This window comes from Lampetra planeri, chromosome 34 (genome assembly GCF_965212315.1).
Source record: "Lampetra planeri chromosome 34, kcLamPlan1.2.h2, whole genome shotgun sequence".
Classification (NCBI taxonomy): domain Eukaryota; kingdom Metazoa; phylum Chordata; class Hyperoartia; order Petromyzontiformes; family Petromyzontidae; genus Lampetra; species Lampetra planeri.
The window spans coordinates 6,017,719-6,039,878 of NC_136140.1; the positions used below are offsets into that span (position 1 = coordinate 6,017,719).

At 45.4% G+C, this 22,160-nt stretch overlaps 1 protein-coding gene across 1 annotated transcript in view; it reads right to left on the reverse strand.

The window, feature by feature from the left end:
* Positions 1-17,343, reverse strand: part of EDEM1 (ER degradation enhancing alpha-mannosidase like protein 1) — a 28,675-nt gene extending 11,332 nt beyond the window's left edge. The window contains exons 1-7 of the mRNA XM_078610589.1: positions 16,379-17,343; positions 6,836-6,908; positions 4,430-4,533; positions 3,443-3,614; positions 2,642-2,825; positions 1,629-1,803; positions 925-1,045 (exon numbers count right to left, since the gene is read on the reverse strand). Of these exons, the coding sequence (XP_078466715.1) occupies positions 925-1,045; positions 1,629-1,803; positions 2,642-2,825; positions 3,443-3,614; positions 4,430-4,533; positions 6,836-6,908; positions 16,379-16,830 (1,281 nt within the window). The 5' untranslated portion in view covers positions 16,831-17,343. The remainder of the gene's footprint in view (positions 1-924; positions 1,046-1,628; positions 1,804-2,641; positions 2,826-3,442; positions 3,615-4,429; positions 4,534-6,835; positions 6,909-16,378) is intronic.
* Between the last annotated feature and the right edge of the window lie 4,817 nt (positions 17,344-22,160).

Sequence of the window (22,160 nt, forward strand, 5' to 3'; positions counted from 1 at the left end):
CATGGTTGGCTAGGTACAGTGCGAAAGAAGTTCAACATACATACCTACATATGTACTACACCCATTCACAGACTCTCTGCTCCCATTTCCCGGAACTCCCTTCTCCCAGGCCATCCTTTCTAGCGACTCGCTGGCCCTGTACAAGTATAGCCCTCAAGATGTTCCTATTTTCTTGGGATTAAGACTGGCTTTCCTATTTATTGTCTCATGTATAAATACAAGTGCATCTCCGCCTGTTTCTAGTGGTAACATGTGTTGTGCGAGTCTGGTTATTGGTAGAGAGAACGCCCAACAGTTCAAGTACCTAGTGTCAACTGTGCAAGAGGATCGCAGATTGGACAACGGCATAATAAAAAAACCCAAAAGGCTTGCCTGATATGGAGATAAATCAGTGAAGTGATGGGATACAGGAAGAATCCGACATGGTTAAAAGGGGAAAGGATATGACCATGATAAGACCGGTATTGACATGTGGGTTTGAATGTTAGGACCCTAAAAAGCATGGAGGAGCAGATGATATGCACCAAAGAAACAAGGAAAATGTAGATGGATCTAAGGGATCAGAATGAGTAGTCGGGTCAGAAATAAAGAAACGATTTAATAGAGTTGACCAAAACGGCTCTGACATGTATGTGTATATTAAACTTCTTTCGCACCGTACACAGCCAACCTTGCTAATCGGAGGTGTTGTAAGAAGAGAGGAAAATCACATCAGAAGACGAAAGGTGATAAACATGGAAGCACCATGGTGGAGACAGGGAGGCAGGTCAACGTGGTGAGCCAGGGAATAAAGCAGTGCGGAATGGACGTGGAGATGACGGCCCAGGAAAGAAATGAGTAGATAACGAAAAGGAAAGCGGAGCCAACATTCGTGTGAATAATGCCCAGAAGAGGAAGATGAATCCACACAGTGTTCTCACTAACCTGAAGGCCCGGGAAGAAGGCCTGCAGAGAGTCGATCCAGGTGTTGATGATGCGGCCGCTGCACATGTTCACGTTGACGTAGAGCGGTGGCTCCCCATGACCGGAGTTGCACTCTCGTCGCCTGCGTGCGCGCGCACACACACACAAAGACAAAGATCCCCCGTATAGCCTTAACAATGCTGTTAGCGAGCACCCATGATATGCGCACACACGCGAATACACACGCGCACAACAACAACTGCCCTTCGCAACAACCGCCCTTCGCCACTCAGTGGCGGCGACGTCACCATGGCGCTTGTGCCAGGCTATGTGCACGTTTAGTCGACCCGTGGCACCTGGGTCTGCCCTGTGACCTCCTGCCAGCGGGCATTCGACACTTAACGTGGCCTCAACGTGCACATAGCCTGGCACAAGCGTCGTGGTGACGTCACCGCCACTTAGTGGCGAATGGCCCTTGTTGTTGATGTTGCATGTTAAGGCCACGTGAAGTGTCTAACGCCCGCTGGCAGGAGGTCACGGGGCAGACCCAGGTGCCATGGGTCGACCGACTGAGATAAATTGCTGATGCACCACCTGTGCCCCCTACTGTGCCAACACGCGCACACACACACACGCATATACGGAGCTCGTTAAAAGTCAATGATCGGTGCGGGTGGGGGGCGTCTGGGGTGTTTGGTGTGCGGGTAGGGAAAGGCGATGATTACCCCTTGCGGAGGTGCGTTTGGATGCTGGCATAGATGGCGTTGAACATGTGAAGGTCCTCGTCCTCTCCGAACAGGACGTGGGACTTGAGGAGGTACTCGTAGAAGGAGTCCAGCCCCGCGCCGAGTCCACTCTGGCTGCCCACCCACTGCCCACTCTGCACGTTGATCACATTCCCTGCCAAGCCCGGCCAACACACATGCACACAATTCCATGGTTTCTTCAAACACAACAAACAATGACGTTATCTCCTTAACAGGTTAAACAACCATTCTGCCTCCCTTCTCTTGCAGGGTCCTGCCAAAGCCCATTTACTTTTCTTCACAATTAACACGATGTCTCTAACTTGGGGCATCATGATCATCGCCATCATCAGCCATGATCGATCCACTGCTGGATGAAAGCCTCCCGAAGCCATCTCCTCATGTTGAAGCGATTTAACAATCCACCAAGCACCCGCCACACGAATCGATTTCATGGCTCTATCTCTGTAGTGGACAGAAAAGTTGGCTTCGGTAAGACGCATCGCTCGATGGAATGACGGCCAGTAGTCAAGACTAATACAGGAGTGGCAGCCAAAAGAAAGCACGCCGCAGAGGACGTCCAGCTCGGCAACAAAACAATGGTCAAAGCTAAGCCAATCAGCATCAAGAACCAGCAACAACAGTAGCAGTCAATGCTATATATTTATTTCCTGATGGAGATCTCAGGTCGTGTAGGCGAGAAGTCATACACCGTACTGAACATCACGCGGGACAACCCAAAAACACGATGGACAGCTGTACGGCACAACACAGCAGTATTCCTCCCACCGTCTCTTTTCCCAAGTTCCTATAAGCACCTCCGCTTAGCACGGGTGGCTACGTACGGTGCCAAAGAAGTTCAACGTACAAACATACATGCATCTTTAAATATACAATTGTAAGCTCCTGCACGGTTCAGGATCAACGCGCAAGCGCCGATCTGCTGCGCGCCACCGCCACAGCGGCTTCGCGAGCCATCGCCGTCGTCTCACCGAGCAGGCCGGTGGTGTTGCAGCGCAGCGCCCAGAGGGAGCGCACGGCCCTGCGCGCCGCTCCCTCGTACGTGGGGTCGCCCAGCAGGCGGCTGAGCACCCCGAACTCGACGAGCAGCGAGCCGGCGCCCGCCGTGCACGTCTCCTCCGACACGTCGAGCGGGACGCCACGACGCAGGTTCACCTGGTGCGGGTGCGCAGGGGAGCAGGGCGCGGGCGAGACGGAAACAAGTTTCAAGTTAGCAGCCGGCCAGCGGTGGCCAACTGGCGTATCCCGAGCCGCATGCGGCTCTTTAATCCGCCACGTGGCTCAATCGATGGGGCATAACGTAGAACAAACTATCACAGTAGCAAAGACTAATGAATGTCTCTCGTGCTGTGCCGAAAACTGTCAATATATACACTTTTATATATATAAACTTGGCTGTTTGCAGAACTCATGCGTACTTTATGGATCATGGTCTGTTATAGGTTGGCCATAATAGGTTTTTCAAACTGTATATGACTGATCACCTTCGAGAAAAAACATTATTTGGTGATACTGCCGCGTTGGCAGAGGTGCACAAGCGTAGCCAACAGCATGGAGCGCATTCGTTAACAACACTGCGGCCTTGAAAGGAAAACACCACAGGCGACGTTTCGGGCAAAGGCCCTTCTTCCATATTAGCTATTGGCCGAAATGTCACCTTACTATATACACGTCTTCCTTCAAGGCCGCGCAGTGTTATTCTACGAGGACAAAACATTCGCTTGCAGCACTCGCACACACACTCTCGCACGCCCGGAGCCGTCGTCCCTCACCCGCGGGTAGGGGATGCCCGTGTTTGTGTTCTCGAAGGCGGGCAGCAGACGGCTCGCCAGCTCGTGCGCCATGTGCAGCAGCTCGTCCTCGTAGTCCGGCAGCGCCATGTCGCCAAACGGCTGTGCCGTATCCGTGATGATGAGGTGTGCTGACAGCAGCGAGCCCAACACCCTGCACGCGCCCGGACAAGCGTTTGCAGCAGCATAAGCGCAAAGAAATAAACCAAAAAGCTCCAACTGTGTATTATCGTCACATTGTGTATGTGCACAGCCGTTGTGTCAATCCACTGCTGGACATCTGTGAAAAAGAGCTTTATAGCGCATTGCATTCCTCCGGAATAAATATTTTACAGTAAAACCTTGGATTGCGAGTAACTTGGTCTGCGAGTGTTTTGCAAGACGAGCAAATTTTTAAAATAAATTTTAATTTGATAAACGAGCGAGGTCTTGCAATACGAGTAGTACGCTTTGTCTGCCGAGCGTCACGTGATCACAACTGATACACGAGTGCTTTGATATACGAGTGCTTTGGATTACAAACACGTTTCCGGAACGAATTATGCTCGCAATCCAAGGTTTTACTGTATTCGGATTCTTTGACAATTCATTGCTGGGGGTGTCAGAGGGGGGGTGGGTGGGCGGGGTGTTTTTGTGGTTGGTGCGAATCAACCCCTACCCAATGGATACCATGATGAGTAACCATGAATGGTTAACATTCATAATAATAAATGACGTGGATATTTGCAAGTAAGTGGGCTTGGGCAGGACACTTCGCTGGAAGGGGGGGGATGATGGCGGTTGCTCGAAACGAACGACTAAGTGGCAGAACACGCCCAAGAGGATGTCCACCGTGTAGACAGAGCGACGATATCAGCTGGCGTGTAGGATCGCGAGCGATGGCGACGGTTTGGAGAAGCCTCAAACCAGCATTGGATTGATTATGGACAACGATCGATCATGATGATTAGGGGCGGCACTGTCGCTCACCGTATGGTAGCCTCGAACACCTGCACAGTGGAGTCCTGGTCAAAGGAGATCGTCTCCATCACGAGCCGCACCGCCCGTTGAAACTCCGAGGCATTCCCCATCACCTACATTAGAAGTAGGAGCAGTACGTACATAATCATGCCACGGAACGGTACAAGGCCCCGGGTGCAAAACGTGAAATGGAGCCCCCTCTCCAATTTCCCTCCTCTTCGCATGGCATGGCGCCTGTGCAACTCCAGCACGAAGAGACCTGGGGGGGCAGTGGCACCACCACACTTGATAGCCACGCAGATGCCACAGAACTACAAGACCCCATCCCAATAGATCGAGCCGTGGAATCACCTTCGTTGATGGAACACCAAATCGTTCTGCAATGCCAGCATTTCATCCCAGCTGTGACGAGTGCACAATGTCGAAATTAAGTGAAACGGAGATTAAAGAAGAATCCCACAGCACACTGAACTCGTCCCACTGCGGATTTTATTTTCATAACTATAATTACACTGAACTGATCCCATGTATGCCACGAACCATTAAAAAATACCTCGCAATAAATACGCAAAAAAACTATTCTGGTCACATTCTAAATGAGACTAGCCACCGCACTAACAGGACTAAACACTGCCCCCATTTCTCATAGAACATCCTTCAAAGCCTGATCAAGAGATTACATTTGCGTCATTTTGGTCACGTGCCAACTTAGGGACCAAACGAAAGAGAACAGTGTTGCACCATCCATTCATTCTCTGCATTGCATGCATGCATGCTTTCAAAATGGTCAGGCCACTGTCTATTCACTGCTGGATAAAGGCCTCCCCACACCGTTGCTATATTTTTATGGTTCAGTGTCGTCGTCCTCCATCTCACTCCTGCACATGAACTGACCTCATTGCTCCATCTCCGCAGTGGTCGGATACTTGGCCGCGTCCTCTTCTTTAGTTGTCATTCCGTCACCAGTCTTGTCCATCGGCCATAATCCCATATAGCGGCGTGTCCTGCCCAAGCCCATTTACTTATCTTAATTGTAGAAATTATGTCACCGATTTGTGCTTGCTTCCTGATACATGCATTCCTTTTTCTGTCCCTCAGTATAATTCCAAGCCCTATGTCAATGAACTGCTGGATGAAGGCCTCCCCAAGACGTGTCTGTCCATGGGGGTTGTTGGACCATACATCACCAAGCTGGTCATTGTGGGTTGGTGAAACGGGGGGGTGGGAGGGCAAGATCCTTCCAGATGTAACTTGCCCGGAAATCAAACTCAAACTGCCAGGTTTATAGAACGGTGCACTAACCACTGTGCCACCGCTGGCCTGGACTATTTTAATAATTTCACGATTCCAAATGTTTTAATTAGATTTCAAATCATGAAACCGCAGGGATATTTTTTTATTACAGGGAACATTTTTACTTGTAAATACACTGCAAAACATAATATAGTACAGGGTTCCACTCCCCTACTGAGCAATCTTGCATACCCACAAGTATATTCTTGTAATTATTGTTCATGTATTTATGCACGTTTAATTTTATATATTGAAAGGTTATTACGCCTAGCCTGTAGCCAATCGGAGGGCAAAATTTAGAATACACGGAAAACTTGGCCATCGCAGGAGTTACCTTCTTGAAAATAGCCACAATCGGCAAACACGCGATCCGCAAACTCAAAGGCATCTTCATTAAGACTCATCAGTTCAGTCATCAATGTAAATTTCTGCCATGTGCTTCTGGGAGCCCTATATATGACGAGGAAACTACCTTTACGCTACGGGGACCCCATTAGCACTTGTCTAAAGGCAACAATAATTCAATATCTGTAAATGACGACAGAACCCATCAAGAGAGAAACAATTATGCAGACTGGGAACTCGGTTTTTACAAACCGCTGCATGTACAAAAGCTCTCAAGCCTTATCCAGATCACCATCTCAAAAGATTTTAAGGACAACATAGCCACATTCGGCAAATGTGGCCCCATGTAAACTACTAAGTAGGCAAGCGATTAACCACCCTAACAACTTGATGATTTGTCTCAATGTGAATTGACGACTCGATTTATGAATACACTCTTTGTGATATCATATTTACGATCTCGTTTTGATTCTCGGTTTTGCTGTTACGTTTGTTCAGTTTTGTTTACTCCATGAGCCTAAATATTTACATTTGCATATGCTTTGCATATAATTTACATATATGTTGTTTTTAATAAACGATTGCCACATGCACGACTCCATACATATTTTGTGAGCATAACTACGAATTGTTATCTGGTCACCACCGGGCACTGCCACTCCAGATACACTTTAACAGAATGCCAAATGCTCACCAACTGCTTATGTTATTTCATTCAATAAATAAATCTACTCAATTTAATTTTTTTAACTAACTGGATAAGCAGTAAGCACTTACCGCAAGTGTGTCCAGAGCATCTATGAGCGTAAGAGAATAGTTTCCCAAGACGTCGTTGATGTTGATGTTTGATCTGGGAAGAGAACGACGCGGGGAAATGTACTTGTTAGTTCGCTTCCATTGAGTTACCCGTATTTTACCGGGTGAGAGACCCAAAAAGATGAAGGTCCGGAGGAGGGCGAAAGTAATCTGGATCAATCAGTGACAATTAATTTACAATGCAACACAATTAGCACGGTTGGCTACGTATGGTGCGAAAGAAGTTTATAACATGCATACATTTTTCAGAATATCGAAATGCGACTGGATCTCGGGACTGTGCAAAACGGAGAACGTGCACATCGTGGAGACAAAAGGGACGCAATTAATATTTTTGAAGACGCAACTGGAATGGTTTCGTAGATTGGGGTGAAAGTCGATCATGAACAACGGAGAAGACAAAGATCTGAAGCCTGTGTATTTGAAAAGGGACAGAGGCAGCCCACAGCACTGGAGTCAACCCAGACTCAGATAAGAATCGTGCTTCTAATTATGTACACATTATGTGCTTGCTTCAATCTCCATCGAATTATAATTAAACATTCATAAATGTAAATCACCGCACTTACAAGCAGCTCAAGCATATGCGATACCTTTGGTACTATTAATTCAGGTGCAGTGTGAGACAACATGCTTTGGCATGCCCGATGTTGCACAACGATCACATTTTGTTGCTTCACGAAACTACACCCTCAGGTTGTTTGCAGAGTAAAAGTGCAGCCATGGGGGTTAGCAAAGCCCAGCCGAATCTGCAATTCCGTCAGAGGAAGTGGGTGTGTGTCTGTTGCCATGTGTACACACGTGGTTGTTTGTGTCACTTCCACCACTGGCACAAGACGTGGTCGAGTGTGAACAGGGCTGTTTTTCATATCCCACCCCCAGTTTGATCACGATTGTGCTATCGGCGTCATGTCTCTCAAAGAGCCGTGCAACGCTTGTGTGTTGAAGAACAGCCCCACCGAAGTGGATAGCACAGAGCTACCTCTGAGATCCCTTCAAGTGATGTCCACACTTTCCCATCTGCTCTGAGTGTGAAGTTCATCACATGACAGTCAAATCAAAGTTGAAACTAAACCAAAATAAAATATTTAAAATACTTTTTTTCTAAACACGCTATAATGAAATGTACTGTCCGAGCTGCCCCTCCCCCTGCCTCCTTCCCCCATCGCCCCTCCCCTCCCTCCACATCCCCCGCCCCTCGGCGTGGCTCCCCGAGGCTTGCCGTGACGTAAGGGACCACGTGGTGATTTACAGGCAACGTGAGTTGAGCGTCGACAATTAGAGCCGTAAATGTGGACAATTTGAGCCGTAAAAAAGATCGTTAAAAATATTTTTTTTTTAATTTTCAATAATAGAATATAGCATTGTCATCAGTATGACATACCTATACCAAGTTTGCAGTCGATAGCACATTGGGAAGTGGGTAAATATTTAGTTACACGATTTCTTTTTTGAGGATACAACAGAGTGAGTTAAATAAAAGCGTGTAATAATAAGTGCAACACATAACGAAGCGTGTCAGTTTTTACACGCTTTTATTTAACTCGCTCTGTCTGTTGTTCTTGTCGTTGTTGTCATTGTCGTTGTTGTATCCTCAAATCTTGTAACTCAATTTTTACCCACTTCCCAATGTGGTATCGACTGCAAACTTGGTATACGTATGTCAAACTGATGACAAGAGTATATTCTATCATAATATATATTAAAACATTCTTGTTTATATGTGATGTTTCGGCTTGGGTCTAATTGTCCACGTTGGCTGTAATTGACCACGGTCCCTTACGTTATGGCATGCTTTGGGGCCACTTCATGGAGTCGTGGAGTTCTTCCATTACATTTCATTAAAGTGTGTTTTTTAAAAAGTTGTTTAAAATATTACTTATTTTATTTTTGGTGCAGTAATTGGTGGCCGGGCTGAGGATTCATTTCACTTACAAAACTGGTTTCATAATCACGGATAGATGGAACCCACATTTCAACCCAGATTCTCAGTAGTGCTACCACCTCAGTGCTCTGACCTCTGAGCCACACTGTCATTTTTGTTTAAGAGGAACACATTCTGGCTTGCGTAACAGACAACCATAGAATGTAAACCCCACATTGCATAAATACCATAGCATGCTCATAGAATGTTTGTGCATTGGTGCATGGCATCTGCATGCTGCTCACTGTGACACATGAGACACCTCGGGTAAAGTTTTCAATGTCAAAAGAAACAAGTTTGCCTGGTTTGATCTGCACTCCATTGGTATGGATAGGGAAGTACCTTAGCCTGCTTTCTTTTTTAGAAAAGTGCATTCAGAGTATTCGGCTGCAATACATTTCCACGTGATGAGTCACTTCGTTGAGCTATCATTTTTGGCCAGGTCGCTTATGAAAAAGAGCTACGTAGATAACGCCATGAGCCCGACCTGATAAAATAAAAACTGTAGATCGTTAAATAGTTTATTGACGTTTGCTATTAATACAGTCGTAACTACGTGGGCCACAGCATCCAACCATCCAATGTTGTTGTTACCCGTATCCACGTCTACTAAATAAACCTGTTCCTCCACAAGCCATTAGCGCAATATAGAATTATCAGTGTAAAATTATAGACCTGTGGGGAAATCCAGTGCAAAGAGTGTGAATAAACTGCCTTCGACAAGAACACACTCTGGGAGTGAGCACACCGGTTCGGTTTAAAATTGCTTCAAGTCTCCCGGGACCCATCCAAAATGTAATGCGTGAACGGGGAAATCCTGTGCTCACTCTGAAGTCTAAAAGGGGCATCGGCTTCCAAGTGGGTTTTGAGTATTCCATTCCAGCACTTTTCCTGTGTGTGACCACAGCATGCAACCAGGAGATTCCTGTAATAATATGGAATGAGTCACATAGCGTTAATTTAGCTGCCATTTTCTGTTTAAGTTAAAGTTATCGGTCAAGTCGTCGACAAACTGCAAAATTGTAGTCAAGTCTTCGTCTGTGTATTTCATGTAGTCATTCACTTAGTCTAGTCCATGGGTCGGCAACCTGCGGCTCCGGAGCCGCATGCGGCTCTTTACGGGCTGCTTCTTGACGATATGTACGTATGTACAGTATGTACTCAGATGCATTGCGGCTCTTGAAATACTGAATTTTGTACCGAATTGGAAAGAAATGGCTCTTCTTGTTATTTTGGTTGCCGACCCCTGGTCTAGTCGAATAAAGCGGTTAAAAATTTAGTCCACCTTGTTATAAACTGTTGGTATGATGGACGCACACTTTCCTCCCCTAACCCAACATTATACAGGTAGGAACAACAGTTCCACACTGCCCACCAGGAATTATTTGTCTGTCGTGCACAGCCCCTCCCAAACATGTACGCTCCCGGATTGGTTGAAGTGAGTCACGTGACCGCGAGCTCTCTGTCGTGCACGAATGCGCTGTCCAACCAAGTTCCAACCTGCCCACTCCGAAGGAACGTGTTCAGGTCAGCCAATCAGTGAACTCAGGAAAGATGCTTATACATGTCTCGTCAATCACCATATTTGGTCTTTCTCGGTGCATGGAGACTAATAATGTTTCAAAATTATCTTCGGATGCACCTTCGTTCAAAGACTGCAGTTTATTTCACCTTGTCAGACTCAAGTGCACTTTTGGTCTATGGTGGGTGAAAGTAGTGTCATTGTCATCATCAAGTCATGATGTTCGTCCACTTATGGCCATCGTTCAACAAAATAAAAAAAACAGTCCCGACAAATATTTTCGTCATTAGCTTCATTTACAAAATTAACACTGCAGCCATCAGCTAGACAAAGCCACCAGATGTCATATACACATACGGAGATTTCTCATACAGCCATACAGGCTGTTTGAGAAAGAGCTCTTAGTGGGCACCTTTGAGGACCAGTGTGGAAACAGGGGGATGGGGGGTTGTGTGGCCAAGCACTACGTCAAGCCACCTTTATTTCTCCAGTGCCAATGCCTACACACCGCACCATTCACTCAGTTAAGGTGGCGTCAACCTTTGTGGAAGCCAGAACAGGTTCTCATAACCTCAGCCACTTATTTTAGCCATGTATGAGATTTGAACCCAAGTAGCTGGGTTTGTCGAACAAAGTGCTAGCTGCCTACACCGCCACTCCCAAGATGTCTCACACTTTTGTGGATGTGTGAATATGGGCCACAGGATGGCGGGTGAGAAACAAGCCATATGCCGTTTCCCTTGCTACCTTCATTCAGTATTCGAGATAGTTGGGTGGCTCAGAGGTCAGTGTTGAGCTGGTACCGCTGCGATGGGGGGGGGGGTTAATCCAAACAGCTGCATGTGATTAAACTGGATTCTCAAATATCGTGAGATAATGGTCTCAGCTTGGTAACTGATGACCGCACAATAAACTGTCGCAAATAAATGTGGTTCCGCACTTAATTTAGCACAATGCCAGCTCTGAGAATGATACATATTGGTTTGTCATGCGGGAAACATTATACTCATGTGGCAAGATGGGTGGGAATTTGCTACCAGCTACCATACAGACTTGAGGGCACTCAAAGGAATCTCAGAGGCAGCTTTGTGATATTACCTTGTTGTGTAGGCAATTTTCACAAAGGGTTGCTGCACTGCACTGCCAGAGATTTTAATAGATACTTCACCTCAATACATGACATAGCACAACTGAGCTACACTTAAGGGATAATTCCAAAGCATATCATAGATATTTAAAACAAATCTTCACAAGACCCCACTAGCTACTGACAATAGGCCCAAATGGTTACATGCCACGTCAACCGAATAACCCCTCTCTCATACAGCAGCGGCAGTAGGCAGACCAGATTAGTCAGCACTCACTCAAATTCCACCATATGACTTTCCCAGTTCTCCTGTAAAACGGGTTATTCTAACTCACAACACTCGTGACACAATGGTCGCAAGTAGTAGAAGCATAAGCAGAACACCAAAAATCAACAAAATAATATCTCCTTCCCAAAATGCTTTGCTTGTTTTGTTTAGAAGGGCAGGGACCTTAAACTGGAGAGCAAACACAAACGTTTAATGGCTAAAAATGAACAACTCAGTGACCACCCGACCGTCTCACTATCATCCGCGAGCAGTAAAAGCAATAAGAGAATACAAGTATGCGCAACGGTGCGCATGCTTTCACAAGACGAGGTGAAAACGAGAGACAACTACTGGACACAGAGTTTTAGGAGTTTTTTTGTTGTGATGCTGCGCCACAAGGCACCACTGAAGCTCATGCATAACGTTTTTTGAAGGCAATGAGAGATGAAGAGTTTATTACAGTATACCAAAATGTAAACAAAGGGATGTGGTTGTGTTAACCAACTATCAGGCACATGCAGCGTGTAATGGGTTATTATTTTTGGTAATTTAATGGAGATTTGGTAGATGCCGAGAGGTGCGCTGTTATGGGGCATCTGGTCTGGGGGTTGAGAGACCGGTGTTAAATAATGACCCAGCAATCAATACAAAGTAATGTTTCACTAACCAAAGTTCATACTTATTAACAGATGGAAAAAGCTTAGGCGTAAGGGGTGGAAGTAACAAAAATAAAATGCTTTGTCCTCTTGCACCAAACAGAAAACAAACTACTCCAAGCAGATTGACACAGCCAGGTAATTAAATAAAACACCCGTTAATTAAATTGAATTCCACTTTTAATTGACACTACCAACATACCCGTTAAATACACCTAACCGAATTTAAATACACACTCACTTTGATTCGAAAAGTTCTGTTTGATAGGAATTAATAAAAACTCATCTTCAATAAACTAATGTGCAATGCTAGTTAAGAAGAAACGTGTGTATGCAAGTATTTAAAAAAAGGTTTGCATATGAACATAATAACCATGCCCCCTCTTCTTTAGACAAATTGCCTCTGGATTATCCTAATAGGTCACATAACACACTGGATACCCTTGCAAATGAGATTACCCAGGTAAAATATTTTGCCAACTAAGCAATGTCCATTAAAATTTGGTTTTATTTAATTCCCCTATTGTTTGAGGCAATTCACCTCAAGGTTATTCAAATCAAATGCTTATTTATATATTTTGTATTCAAATACATTTAATTGACCGCTTTCCAAATGTCCACGATTGAAAAAAAGCTGCCAGCCAGCCAACCAAAGCGTCTAAACTCCACTCATTCCCTCCATCCAGCTGACTCGTCAAACGCAACGTGTAAAGGAAGGAAGACTTTGCACAGACTCGCACTCACGACATACAAGTCAATGTTGGTTTCAGCGAAAGTTAGTGACTTTAAGACATTCATTTGTGAGAAACGAACACATCTGTGGATCCCTCCACACTCGTCACTCTGTCTCACGCCCTCCTGTGTGTGTGTGTTTATCTCTGGTCAAAGTAACGCCTTTTGCTGTTGATAAATCACTTTTTTTTAGTGGTGTATTGCTATTATTCGTTTACTACTATTGCTAGAAGTCAACGGGATTCTAACGTTTACTTAGGATGGTTGATATAAGGAAGTCGAGTTGGATAATTGTCTACTGAAAATAATGACAGGGCAGGCTTAATTCAACAATACAAGTTTTGTAAGTCTTAAGGTGAGCTGGCATCGCTGTCAGTATATGTTTAAAATAAATCCAAATGGCATATTGTGAACATTACACTTTCTTCAAAGCACAAACATTTACTTTATACAGATAACTCAGTTCTGTCTCCACATATAAATACAAACGCACACTTTGAGTTCAACTTAGACTATTGGCTTTTCGGACCAATATTACTAGTTTTAAGCAAGGAAACTCTAGACCCGCTTCGATGTTCTCGGTCTCATCAGCAGTCTTGGCTTGTTAACAGTCTTGACCGGGTTCCAAGAAGCTGTTAGCAAGGGCATTCCATCTAAACGATGGGGCCCCCGTTCACATCAAAAGGCAACATTGTTTACCAACTCATCATGCCTGGTTATTGTGCGGTATATGAAGAGGCCGAGTTCTTGCTTTAATGCTCTTACAGGTTCTTAAATGTATTAAAAGTCTATTAAAAAACCAGACTTAATTGAATTAAAGGGCTAATTCCAGAGTTTAATTGAACACTATACTGTGGTCTTCACATTCAAACCCTCCTTCCTCCATTCATTACAGGAATTCCACTAATCTATCCCAAATCAATGAATAAAATGATTCAGTTAATTCTTGGTTTACTGTACACATTAGATTAAAAAGTAGATAAACATTCTATGTCTTCCAGTGATTATATTAAAGTGCAATCGATTAATCTCCCCGAACTTTTACACCAACTATCAACTCCAGTGCCCAACACTGCATTACTGACTTACACCACGTTATTCAAGCCCCCGAGGTTCTGATTACACAGCAATGTTGTTGTTATTATTATTGTATGAAACAAGTTCTGTAGTTTTCAAATCAAGAGGGTCAGTTGTTTGTTGATGCTCATGAATTGCCTCCATAGAGTCACGCGTGTGAATTGGCAATCACTTCATTAAATGGGATACACAGTCACACCGATTTGAGCATATTCTGCATATTCAATTGGACCCTCCTCCCACAGTATTTAACAACTCCAAAGACATTCTAATCAAGCATTAGTGAATTGTTGATGTGGGTTATTACAAGTGTACCGTGGATGTGTTCAGACTGTCATGCCCTTTTCCCTCCAAGAGATCAGGTGCAGATAAAGCAGGCAGCACATTACAACTTCGGTACATGAGGGTTAAGTACGTATTGTATTCAACTGTAGATATTCTGTCTTGTCGCGTTTTAACTACTTTACTCAAACTGATTTTTGTTTTGTTTAAAGGCATTGCTTCAAAAAAGGTATTGTTTTAACTGCACCATTACAGTGGTTGTGTTGCAATTCAACACATGATATCATTAATTTTGCATTACAAAGATCATGATTATTGATCACGAATAGATTTTAGTTCACAAAACAACATAGCAAAACGATTATTCATATATTAATAATTGGCATACAGGGGATGTATTGTTCATACTGGACTGTGGTGACGGTTCTGCAGGCAAGGTTAACGAAGCCAAGTTAACAAATTACGACTAAAAGATTTACTAGATTATAATGACTAACGACTCGGTTAAACATTATTCAAAAGTTGCTAGGTACACGATGAAGATTCACACGTAACGATGAGAGATAATGTAGAGTTGACATTAACAGTTAATGGAACAATGACCATGGTTAAGACGATCATTGACTATCCATAGCTAACTCACCATGACGCTCACAACAGCTGATGTCGATACTACCACGGTCACTTATTTCCGTGAACTTCGCTCTGACAATCCCTCAATCCATCCATTTAGAGAACTCAGACCTTACCAGGCTTTCTCGTCTCACCAATCACCATACCTGTGCCCTACATTATTACAGGCCAATTCAGACCTTACTGGTCACCCCGTGCCTCTTATAAATTTCAAGGTTCATCCTACAAAGACCCATCACAAAGGAGAAACACAAACAAATAGACAATTAATGTTTTTGGCCCGTATTGAAACGGCTGTACGACGTATGGACCTGAAAACTCAATTTCCCTGTACAAGAATTCGGGGTAAACCCTGTGGGTTGACTAACCTTTATGCATGGCCGTGTTTAATCACCAATTAAACTGCGTGTGACCAACCACCACCACCATCACACTCACTCATCAACACTGCAGAATCACAACACTCACCACTGTTCATCATTCTGCTTCCAACCCACTGCTGCTCCACATCTGAATGATCTCCCACCGTCGTCTCATTTCAAAAGTTATTTATTTGAAACTTTGCTCTATTCAAGCAACGTGTTATCCGTTCTGGATAATCGCTGTTCGTTTTCGATTGAGATTTCGAACCTTATAGGCTCATCGGATTCCTCCAGGACAGTATCAATATTCTGATTACGAATATTCAGACTTGCAACCACTCATTACGACATTCACAGATTCCTCCAACCAAACTTCTCTGAACTTCTCCAAAGCCACAGGCGGTGGCTAGGAGATGTTAACTACCTCGCCTGGCATGCAAGGAGGCATTGGGTTCGATCCCGATGCCTGCTGTATATGTGGAGTTTGCGTGTGTCTCTTATCATCATCACGGTGGCTAGGAGATGTTAACCATCTCGCCTGTTGTGCAAGGAGGCATTGGGTTCGATCCCGACCCTGATGCCTGCTGTATATGTGGAGTTTGCGTGCCTTTCTATCATCATCACGATGGCTAGGAGATGTTAACTATCTCGCTTGGTATACAGGAGGCCTTAGGTTCGATCCCGACCCGGATTCCTGCTGTATATTTGGTGTTTGCGTGTCTCTCTCCCCATGAGCGCGTGGACTTCTCTCCTCCACATTTATCATCAACATCCACGCGTTTCGACAATTCGGCTGCCGATAAACATAGCTCCACGTGATGATAACCCACTTCGTCCGAGCTATAATTTGTCATAGCCAGATCGCTTATGAATACGATGCTACTATACAGCTCAGTGGCCCTTTACCCGTTAACATTTTAAAAAGTTAACAGTTTAAGAGAGAAAGAAAGATTTGACTCACGGGTTGTCCACGTCGGGTCCTCGACCCCGACAATCGATGGGGTTGAGCTCGTCGGCGGGGAAAGCGTGGCTCATGTAGTTGTCGTAGCCCACGTAGAACATGCGACGAGCATCTTCTCGCAGCTGAACCCTCAGCTGCTCAGGGAAAGTTGAAAACTTGTGTGGGTCCCCCCAAAAGCCACCACCACCACCACCCCAACCATACAGGCGGCCACCACCGGTACCAGCGGACGAACCAGCTCGTCCACAGCTGCGTTTGTGAACATCACCACCATCATCATCACCACCATCACCAACACCATCATCACCACCATCATCATCGCTCGTCCTGGTGAAGCCCTCTCCAGTGGCCCACGCCTCGCCGCTGTGAATGTGGCCCATGGCCATGGCCAACAGAGCGGCCACCAGGACCGGCGTGGTCCGTCCCATGGCACCTCGGAGTTGGGTGGCCATCGTGGTTCGTAGCTGCTGCGGTAACAACGCAAGTCATCTCGGCCTCCACATCTTCTCTTGTATCACGGTGGAAGGCGACGGCGAGGTGTAGCACGACAAGCAGGCAGATGTTTGCGAGTGTGCGAGTGTTTGTCCGTCCTGAAATCCCAGCAAGCGATGGTGGCACAAAGCGAGTGTCGCTTGGAATTAAAGATAAAGACGACGGTGAAAAGTGGTGGTGGTGGTGGCGGCTGCTATCATCATCATCGTGTGTGTGTGTACAGTATCTCGCAGACGTGTTCACTTACTGCTTGCTACAACTACTGCTGCTTGTTCACACGCGTGACACGTGTGTGTGGTGTGGTGTGACACGTGTGTGTGGTGTGACACGTGTGTGTAGTGTTACACGCCAGCAGTCTACGTAAGTCGTGGTGGTGGTGGTGTAGTCGTGCTTCGCTGGTGTGAGTGAGTGTACAACCACGACTGTACACGGCTGTGTGTGTGTAGGGGGGTGGGGGTTTAATAGCAAAGCCCTCCCAACGTCACTTCCACGTGCTGCTGATGATGATGATGCTGATGGGTTGGGTTGGTGGTGGTGGCTGGCGTTGTTGTTGTAGTTGTGCGAATGTTGTGCTACTTGCTGTGGTGGTTATAGCACTGTAGAGTGGTTGTTGGGAGTGGTTGTTGTGGCTTTAGTTGTGCGTCTGGTGGGTGTCTTGTTAGTGATTATTGTTGTCCTGCTGTAGTTGTGTGTGTTGTTGTGGTTATTGTAATACTGTCATGGTTCTTGTTAGACTGTAATGGTTTGTTGGGAGTGGTTGTTGTAGTGGTTATTGTAATACTGTAAGTTTGTTGTGAGTGGTAGTTGTAGTGGTTATTGTAATACTGTAAGTTTGTTAGGAGTAGTTTAACTGTTGTAGTGGTTATTGTTAGACTGTAATGGTTTGTTGGGAGTGGTTTAACTCTTGTAGTGGTTATTGTTAGACTGTAGTGGTTATTGTAATACTGTAGTGGTTATTGTTAGATTGTAATGGTTTGTTAGGAGTGGTTTAACTGTTGTTTGTGTTTTAAACGCAGCAGTTAACGCTGCTGTGAATTGTGTTGTGAGTGCTGCTGTTGTTGGTACTGTAGTCATACAGTCGTAGTTGCCACATTAGTGGTGTTATTCACTTTACTTGTGAGTGGTTGTGTTGTTGGTGGTTGTGCTGTTGGTGGAGTGGTTGTGCTGTTGGTGGTTGTGCTGTTGTGAGTGGTTGTGCTGTTGGTGGTGGTGGTTGGTGGTTGTGCTGTTGTGAGTGGTTGTGCTGTTGGTGGTGGTTGTGCTGTTGGTGGTGGTTGTGCTGTTGGTGTAGTGGTTGGTGTAGTGGTTGTGTTGTTGGTGGAGTGGTTAGTGGTTGTGTTGGTGGTTGTGCTGTTGTGAGTGGTTGTGCTGTTGTTGTGAGTGGTGCTGTTGGTGGTGGTTGTGCTGTTGGTGGTGGTGGTTGTGCTGTTGGTGTAGTGGTTGGTGGTTGGTGTAGTGGTTGTGTTGTTGGTGGAGTGGTTGGTGGTTATGTTGGTGGTTGTGCTGTTGTGAGTGGTTGTGCTGTTGTTGTGAGTGGTTGGTGGTTGTGAGTGGTTGTGCTGTTGTTGTGAGTGGTTGTGTTGTTATGAGTGGTTGTGCTGTTGTTGTGAATGGTTGTGTTGTTGTTGTGAATGGTTGTGTTGGTGGTGATTGTGTTGTGGGTGGTTGTATTGTTGTTGTGAGTGGTTGTATTGTTGTGAGTGGTTGTATTGTTGTTGTGAGTGGTTGTGTTGTTGTGGGTGGTTGTATTGTTGTTGTGAGTGGTTGTGTTGTTGTGAGTGGTTGTGCTGTTGTTGGTGGTGGTTGTGTTGTTGTTGTGAGTGGTTGTGCTGTTGTGGTGGTTGGTGGTTGTGCTGTTGGTGGTGGTTGTGGTATTGTTGGTAATGTAGTTGAGCTGTTATTGGAAGTGGTTAACGTTGCTGTAACTGTACAGTATTGATGGGAATGATTGTGCTGTTGTTGGTACTGTAGTTATACAGTTATTGCTACTGTTGGTAGTGATTATCCTGTCGTTAAAGACTACTTACACTGTTGGTATTGCTCATAATGTTGGTGGTTGTGCTGTTGGCCCTGCAGGTGGTAACCCATGCTGGTACAGTATTTGCCATGCTGCTGGTACAGTGTTTGCCATTGGGTAGTGTTCACTGCTGTTGTTACTAATCACACTTGGGGTGGGAGTGGTTGCCTCCTTGGTGAACGATTGTCCTGTTATCAGTCGTGGTTCCAGGGTGGGTGTTGTTGGGAGTGATTGTGCTGCTGTTGATACTGTAACTAGTTTTGGTTTTACAGGAGTTTGTGTTGTTTTGGTTGCAGCTTGTAATGCTAGCAGCTGTGCTTACTACACAGCTGGTTTTAGCAATACTACTGCTGCTGGTACAGTACTTTAGTTTATAGCTGCTGCTGCTGTTGTTGTTGGAGGTGGTGTGGCAATGCTGGTGGTGGCGTTGTTGCAATGCTTAGGTTGCTGATAATGATTGGCGTGGGTTGCGTTTGCTTATTTGTTGCTGATGTTGCTGCTGATGATGGACATCACGATGACTGCTAATAGTGATCTGTGTGGTCTGTGCGAGCGAGTGTCTCTTCACAACGCCTCCTCCATCACCCGTGGCATGTCAACAAGGGGGAGGGGAAGAGTTGGATTTATAGCAGCTTCCCCTGCTCGGACATGCGACGATTCGTCGATTAATTGATCTAATCGAGGGCTTCTGTAACTACGTTTTCGGGGGGGTTGTTTAGCCATTCGTCATCATGCTTTGAGTGGTAGGAACATAGAGGTGCAATGCAGTACAACACATGGCTTTTACCACACTGCTCTCTGCTGCCAATATGCAGCATTTAATAACAACCTAAGTAGCGCTATCCAGGCTCAAGCCTGCTGACAAGATGAGATGTTTGCTTAAAGGTACGCTCGGTATACACAGTAGTGTCCCTCTGTACTCAATTATCCCACAACAACAACAAAGACATCATCAAAAACCACCGGAATCGATTCAAGAATACAATCGCGACTCGGGAGAAGATCTGAAACGTAGTGGAATGGAGGTGGTGGGTTGGGTGGGTGGTGGTGGCAGGGCTGAGTTTGTTCCACGTTCATAATCAACGTTTTTGGGTTTAGATCGCGTTATTTATAAATGTGTCGTAACCCTCCACCACCCGACACGGCCAATCAGTAATAAATAACGCGATCTAAACCCAAAAACGTTGATTATGAATAATATTGGTCGCGAAAGCCTACGTGTTAAACTTTGTTCCACGTGTTTGGAGGTGGTAGGAGGAGGGTGGTGGTAGTGGTGGCAGGGCTGAGTGTGTTCCACGTGTTTGGAGGTGGTGGGTGGTGTTGGGAGGAGGGTGGTGGTAGTGGTGGTAGGGCTGAGTTTGTTCCACGTGTTTGCCTGGCTGGCCGGGATCGATGACGTGGCAGGCTTGGCGTGGTCAGTTCGTGTTGATTTTGCCTTGCGGAAAGGGGAGGAGGAGGGGGGGCAATAACAAAGACAAAGATCCCCCATGTAGCCTTAACGGAATGTTTGGGGCAAGTGCTGTTAGCGAGCACCTATTAAGGCCGGCACGGTTTGCACACGATGGGGGTGGGGTGGCTAGCAACACGCCCGGCCGCCTTTGTCTCCCCAGTGACGAAGTTTACACGCTGCACCAAGGAAATAATTTGAGGCCGAGTCGACCTTGGGGAAGCCCAACGCCGGTTCAGGAAATCGTCACCGGTGTTGGCCGCTAACCGCTGCACCGCCGCTCCCCGAACGCACGCGGTGGGGTTTGGGGCCGTCCATAAATGACGTCACGCACCTAGGGGGGAGGGGTCAGACATTTGCGACCCCGTGTGACGAGGGGGGGGTTTGAGAAATGTGATGTCACATCAAAATGCGCAACTTGAAATAAATATAGACAACACGTTCTACTTAATTAAATAGACTTTTTAATTAATGTTTTCTCCTACAACATCAGAGTGCAGCGGCACATTAAATACGCACTACAATGACAATAGTTTAAAGCGATTTGAAGCATGTTTTTTTTTATTGGGGGGGGGCAGAGCTTTGTGATGTCATATTTGAGGGGGGGGGGGTCTGACCTTTTGTGACACCGTGTGACGAGGGGGGGGGGGTCAAAAATCGTCCACAATTGCGTGACGTCATTTATGGACGGCCCCTTTGCCGTACATCAGCAACACGTGCTTCGAACGTGCGCTCAAAACAAGAGTGTTTGGCTGCGATAAATGTCCACGTGATAAGCCACTTCGTTGAGTTTATCTATCATTTGTGGCCAGGTAGATTTGGGGTGGGGGTAGAGCTGTATAGCTCAGTGGGCCTTATCTGGTAAATACAAATATATAAATTTCGATTTAAAGCTTTCGTGACTGCAGGGATTCATCTTCTTGGTTATTTCGGTAAAGTCACGTAGAAGGGAAATAATAAAATAAAATAAATTAAACAATAAAATTATTTTTATTCTTTTATAAATATATCGTTTCGTGGAATTGCTGGTCCCATTGAGGGCCCTAAGAAATTATGTTTGACGATCCCACCCCACTCCCACCCACCCCCCTTTCAGTTTATACATTGCTAGTGAGACGTAAGCAAGCGATAGAGACGTGAAGTAACATGTATGTAGGCAGAACTAGACGTCTTCTTTGTTCTTTCGGTAAAGTCACGTACCGAAAGAACCAAGGGAAATAATAGAATAATACAAATAAAGCAATAAAATTAAAATCTCACGACGTTGAGAATAATAATAATAAAACATAATAAAATAAAATTCTCACGACGTTGAGAATTTCGATTTAAAGCTTTCGTGACTGCAGGGATTCATCTTCTTGGTTCTTTCGGTAAAGTCACGTAGAAGGGAAGTAATAAAATAATAAAAATAAAACATAATAAAACAATTCTCACGACGTTTCGGCTACAACGCAAGCAGCCGTCTTCAGGTGAAGAATGAGACACTGCCAAGCTAGGAGCTTATATATAAGCTGAGTTGTGGAGAACACAAGATACACAGTTAATGCCAGTGAATGGACTGCGGTCTGCCGTGGCAGATGACTGTTACAATTCAGTGGGTTCACATGACATTGACTTCTCCAAGACAGAGGTTCTCTGCAAGTCATCTGGCTACCATGAGAGATTCGTTCATGAGGCGATCCACATATACAAACACAGAGACAATTTCAACCGAGAAGATGGATTCTGGCTCAGCAATCATTGGAAGGACGTAATAAACCACTTCGGATCTTAACTGATTGTTGTTCACGTTTATGGTGACTTTCAGAACGCAGTCCACTCACTGG